Here is a 6250-nt window from a genome sequence, read left to right on the forward strand (position 1 = left end):
CTTGCAATTTATGTAATTTAGATATTTAAAAATAAATTTATTTTAATATTACATAAAAAATTGAAAAAATAAAATATTATATCACGTGAAAGTTATATAAAGTAATTATATGGGAAAGAGAAACAAAGGGTTTATATTATGAAATAAGAAGATAAGACTGAAATAGAAATAATAATAATAATATACTATTGAGGAGAAAGAAAAAAATTGTTTCTTAGAGCGTAAAATAGAGAATTGGGTTGGAGTTGATTGTCTGAAAAAATAAAGAAATCTATATTTAAAGAGTAAAATAGAGTATAGAGATGTCAAAACATGCATGATTTCCTTTTGTAGAGTCAAACGATAAAAAGTTTTAGTAACATTTTATGATGTATATTTTCATTATATTTATACGCAAAAAAATTGTCATTTAACAATACTTGTCGTGTAATTTTTTAATACATATATATATATAAACATTAAATTATTATTACTTAATTTAACTTAAAAAAAGAAGCAAATTAACTTTTGAAAAATATATGGATATTAGAAATGAACATACAAGACCTCGACTCAATAATTCATTGCCACGTCATTAATAGCAATGCAGGAGGCGTTGACAAGGACAAGTGGTGAGATTAGTTTAATGCGGGAGGAAGGAAGGCGCAGACGTAGGAGTCGGCGTATGGAATATGCTATCCCTTCACCAATCATAGTTATTATTCATAACTTACCCTCACCCACTCTAAATTTTTTATTAATTTATTTATATATAGTCTATACAAATGGTTAAGAGTGTATTTAAACTACAAATTTAAGAATACTATTGTCTATTAGATTAATTAATATGGAAACTTACATAGGTATAGAATATTAAAAAAAATATTTATCATTTATCGCATATAATTTTTTTTTTTCATTTGATCAATTTTAATACGTATGATCAAAAAAAAGTTATTATTTACATATAATACAAGTTTAATTGATGTATATTATATTTATTACGTGATTTAATTCACTTATAATTAATGTGTCAATTTCTTATCAAATAAATATAATATATTTTAAAACACAATTAAAATATATATATATATATATATATAATTTATTTTTTAATATATATTACAGATTTAGTATGGAATTATTAAAAATAATAATAAATAAAAAATATTGCTAAGATTAATAATTATTTATTAAAAGATATTATGCAAATAATTTTTCCCTTTTCTCTTATTTTTAAAGAGTATATGTCACAATCATTTCCCTTTTCTCTTATTTTTAAAGAGTATATGTCACAATCATGAATATGAATAATAGGGAGTCATTTTGATGATAAACCAAACACACTACTCTTTTGTCTTGCTCTACCGCTTACTTTAGAAATACTTGAAAATTCTAAAATCTCAAAGCTTAAGCAGAAGCAGAAGCAATTCATTTGTAAGTTTTTCTCAAATATTTTTGTGTTCTCTTTTTACAAAATAGATTCTTGTTTTTCTTCTCTGGATTAGTATATAAATTGATAACAAGAAATAGGAAAATATGTTATAGTTTTCTTGTGTTGAATTTTCTAGTTTGGATCTTTATTCCTTTCTCCGATCGGAATTTCTCTTTTGTTGGGCTAATTCTTCTGTTTCTTCTGGTGGACGGTAGGTAGACGGTAGTTGATGTTTCTTAAGCTTTTAGCTTTGTTTAATCTGTTTTTATTAAATATATATCTATGAAAAATAAGCAAAAATATTTAGCCATTAATCCTCATCTGCTGCTAATTCTAGAGGCAGAGCAAGGTTACGAGTTTGAATCAATCTTGTTTGGGGTTCACAAGTTAATATACATATATTTATTTAATTTTCTAATACAATATATGCCTATTAAAAAGCTAGTTAGTTTGTTTGAACCCACGAACACCCCCACCTAGCTCCGCCTTCTGGCTATTTCAACTTCTTTGTCCAGTTTGAGTAAACAAAGCTTTTGTTGGACTGTTTAAATAATTTTTGGTTTTACTTAAACTGATACGAAATTGTGGGCGGAACATATTTGAAATAATTTAGAGACCAATCAAGGCATGTGAATTCTTCATTTCTTGGTTCAGAAATTACTTTTTCATTTTTATGTTATGATTTGTAAACATAGGAGGGTTATCATCATATTGTTGTTTAGTTACATGTTTAACTACGATGAATTGGTTGCTACATGAAAAATGGACTTTTCGATCAGTGGCGGATCCAAGAATTAAACTTTCACTAATGGGGTTTGAAAAATGAAGATGTACTACTTAAGAATGAATTTAGAACCTCAAGAGAATTTTGGTCTCTAAAGCCAACCTCTAATCTTTTGTTTAGGGGTTCAAAATTTATATATATACATAAAATTTTAATAAAGTACCTTAGATATGCCATGTAATTTTTTGCTGAACCCCCTCACTACCCTCTAGATTCACCATGCTTTAAATGGTATTGACACGATTACGCTTAACAATGCTAGATAAAACTTATTCCTCAATCAATTATTTTCCAACTTTGCCGGCATTACTCAATGAGTTATTGCTTATCACATGGTAAATTAGTAAGGTTGAAACCCTTTATTTGATCATGCAAAGTAGGTTATCTGAAGGTCAAGCAGAGGGGATAACTCAAAATACTTGAAGGTAGAAGCTATCATCTAAGAACTACACATGGACAAGGGTAAGCGTTTAGTCTACCTGACCTAATTTGCTATCTCAGTTTTCAAATTCCGACAGGGTTTTCTGGGATCACATTGATTATGGTATATATTTGTTTGTTGGTGATGTATTCTTCATGTAGCTCATGAAAAATTTCTAGTTTATGTCTTATTCCATTAGATTTCTTGTAGGTATCTTTATATGTTGAGTTCAAGTTAGTCAAAAAGTTGTTACTGCATGATGAAATGCTTATGAATGAGTATCACTTTGTACAGTTGTTTGAAGTTTTACATAATGAACTCTTCTAGAATATGTATATTACTTGGTTTAGAATATGCATATTTTTTCAGGAAAAATTGTGTTTAGCCTTCATTTGCAATTGTAGGATTTATTACTCATACTGAATTTTAGATGAAGGAATATTTGTAGCCATAATTAATTGGACATTGGGTATAACAGGGGCTATTCTTGAAGCTGGAGAGGGCAGAAATACCGTTGAACTTGTGAAATCAGCCTCTGAAAAACATCTTGACCTTTTGAGGCCATCAGCTCGATATTATTCAGTGACAAAAGGTAGTCTTTTATTAAATTTATAAGTAACTAGAAATTTTATAAAAGCTTGAACTAAGCCAGTGCATCAGGCGTAATTACAAACCGTGCAAATTCTCTACTGTGTGTAGCATTGCATGAACATCTCGTACAATGAACAGTTTGCACCAAAAAGCAAGCAAAATATAAATCCATCTTTGAGGCGGTGAATGTTTCTCCTATTGCGTTAGAATATTCTGCTATTTCTTTCAAGTCAGACCATTCACCAACTACCATGGCCTGAAGTATAGTGTTCCAAGTCTCTTGAGAATTCTTGCATATGCCCTTCTGTTCCAGCACTGTGGAAGCTCTGTAATGGAGCTAGGCATGATCCAACACATGCCAAGTATTGTCAAAGACATGCCCCATAATTGACTTGTTACCCGGCAGTACAAAAAAAGGTGGCCCACTTCTTTAGGTCGTTCTTCACAGAATGGGCATTTGCTGCAAAGTTGAAATCCCCTCTTTTGATTGTTTATTCGAGTGAGTCAAGCATCCCTAGCTAAATTCCTAGAAAGGGAAGAGACCTTCAAAGGAGCACTATTGAACCAAATCTTTTTCCAAGGTCATATAACCCTGTTGGTGTCAGATTGCATCTCAACGAAGCAATTTCCAACTGAAAAAGTCCTTTGTTTCTAACTGATGGGTCAACTTTGTTTTGATCCAAAACTAGCCGTTTTCTTTATTTCTGGGATACCACGACTATTTTGGCCGCCTTTATTCTGATCACAACCTGGACAGCGGTTGGTGGACATGTTTTTCCATCATGCTTTTGGATTATCCTAGGAAGATATTCCCATGTCTATAACTTGTATTTGTGCCTAAATCCAAGAAGTGCATTTGCATTTAGCTCACAGATTAAAATGCTCATTTCTATGATGTGTGGCCTATATAGATCAGGAAAAGAAGTAGAATGCTGTTAGGATCATTTTCTTCACAAACTTCTATCTATGGAGGTTCCCTACCTTTGTCTTATCTATCGTAGCTTCTGAATTAGAACAACAAAAAGCTATCAATGTTGTTTTCTCACACTCCTCAGCAAATAAATGCAGAATTGCTATAGGATTGAAGTACATTGAAATATATCTTTATCTTTTCAGGTCACAAGGTTTACTTTCATTCAGTTACTTATTCGAGGCCTTATGCTGGCTCTTCCATAGAGTGAGGGCAAAATATTTTGATACATGTTTCATAAGAAAAACTATTCTGTTACCTGCTTTTACCTATTTAAGTTTTCTTTCCTTTTGTTTGGGTTGTTGGGGGTAAGGATCATTTCTAAACTTTATGTTCAGTTCCCTGGTATCTATTGTAAAATCTGAAGACATATGTTCCTCTGAATTTGATCCTACCTTTTTCTATCGACCAATCATCTATCTATACTGAGACAGAAAAGATTAAAATAACTGAAGCAAACCAAAGTTCTGAATTGGATATACCATGATTATAGGGCAAGCTGGTGATGCAGAAGACCGTGAGAAGGGAAAGTATACCTTGATTAGAGATGTAGAGGACCTTCAAACAGGGTTCTATGATAAACCTCTTCCTTGCTTTGGTTGCGGAGTTGGATGGTTTTCGTAAGTGCTATTATTACAAGTCTCAGTTACTCTCTCTCTCCTCTTCTGGAAAATCTGATTGTTTATTATTATTACTAGATTTCTACTGGGATTTCTATGCCCGTTGATGTGGTATTATGCCACGATACTTTATTTCGGAAACTACTACCGTAAGGATCCTAGAGAACGTGCTGGGCTTGCTGCATCTGCTATTGCTGTAAGTTGATTCGTTTCTCCCTTGCTAAGCATTTCACAAATTAAAATAATGGATCAATCAAAAGATGGAAAATGTAAATGCTTGAGATTGCATTTCTCTACCTTTCTTCTTTTCACTGACCCTTCAATATCTTTTGCTTCTCTTGATATCGTGTTAATTAACAGTGTTTAGAATTTACTCTCTTGTGCAGGCAATGGTGTTTTCTGTTGTCTTGCTTATTATAGCAGCAACTCTCTTCTTGTAGCTTCTGCGATGCAAAGTTTCATACTGTTAATCAATGTTACTTGTTCTGTAGTCAAGTCAAATGCCATTTTCGGGTCCAAACTCTCCAATTGTAAATGTTGTTACGAATGAAAAAAAAAAAGATTCTTAATACAGAACTATATACATGGAAATCACTACCTCATTATGTGTTCCATCCAGATTTATTATTGAAATTCCTCGTGTTTTTCCATTTTAAAAGTGGTGTAATAATAATATTAGATATACTTTTATGTGAAAGAGAGAACCCTTGCTTCCATTAGGCCTTGTAATCATAAAGGGTTTTTACATCTCTCTGCTGTAAAGTGAAGTTGTTTCCAGGAATTTGTTGTATTAACAACATCTGTTGGATCTTGGAATAAACAATTTCCTGACAAAAAGTTCATCTCCATATATAGATATCTAGCTACTGTCTTGCCATAACAGGTCTAGGTGGTAATGATACCTGGATCGATGGCTTACTTTCTATGTAATGGGGGAAGAGGACCAAAATGTGCTGCAAAATCTTTTTTCAATTTTCCCAACATATAATCAATCACCTGAGAGATAGATATTGGAGTTCCCAAGCTACTAAGCTCCATCACCCTCTGGGGCCTCATATTTAGTCTATTCACTTTGTGCCAAATTTTACTTTGTTTTAGGGAAAAAACATAGCTTCCAATTATTAAGGTGATCTATTATCCAAGTCATTCCCACTGTTATACCATGTCATAAATTATAATTTTTTCTTTTCTTATATATATTTTACCATAACTAATTCTTACTTAATTAGTTTATATGTTTAATAATTATATTTTCTTCATCACTAAATATAACTCATTTTATCGAAAAATTCATATCTAGCTACCTTCACTATTGATTTTTGTTCTTTACCACCACTATATCACTTTATTCTTCGTTCTTCTTCTTTGTCACCCAACACCAGATATCACCACCGCCATTATTAATATCAACTTTTCTTCACCACCTTCAATTACCAACTTTTAATTTTTG

General features: G+C 31.6%; 1 protein-coding gene across 5 annotated transcripts; it reads left to right on the forward strand.

Moving 5' to 3' along the window:
* The first annotated feature begins 1276 nt into the window (after positions 1-1276).
* LOC107026585 lies at positions 1277-5631 on the forward strand. 5 transcript variants are annotated; one of them, XM_015227607.2, is made up of 6 exons: positions 1277-1416; positions 2579-2660; positions 3098-3211; positions 4674-4800; positions 4879-4996; positions 5187-5631. In XM_015227607.2, the coding sequence occupies exons 2-6, from the start codon at positions 2651-2653 to the stop codon at positions 5238-5240; spliced, it is 423 nt and encodes a 140-aa protein (XP_015083093.1). In that variant the 5' UTR covers positions 1277-1416; positions 2579-2650; the 3' UTR covers positions 5241-5631. The 5 variants fall into 5 exon arrangements, with proteins under 5 accessions (XP_015083093.1, XP_015083091.1, XP_015083092.1 ...); XM_015227605.2 differs by having other exon boundaries at positions 5168-5623; XM_015227606.2 differs by having other exon boundaries at positions 1289-1416; positions 2576-2660; positions 5168-5623.
* The last annotated feature ends 619 nt before the right edge of the window (positions 5632-6250 follow it).

Source organism: Solanum pennellii, chromosome 7, assembly GCF_001406875.1.
Source record: "Solanum pennellii chromosome 7, SPENNV200".
Classification (NCBI taxonomy): Eukaryota; Viridiplantae; Streptophyta; class Magnoliopsida; order Solanales; family Solanaceae; genus Solanum; species Solanum pennellii.

Coding starts and splice junctions, on each gene's coding strand:
- LOC107026585 (XM_015227605.2), top strand. Junction 3,212..4,673: donor ATATTATTCAGTGACAAAAG/GTAGTCTTTTAT, acceptor CCATGATTATAG/GGCAAGCTGGTGATGCAGAA. Junction 4,997..5,167: donor TTGCTGCATCTGCTATTGCT/GTAAGTTGATTC, acceptor AACAGTGTTTAG/AATTTACTCTCTTGTGCAGG.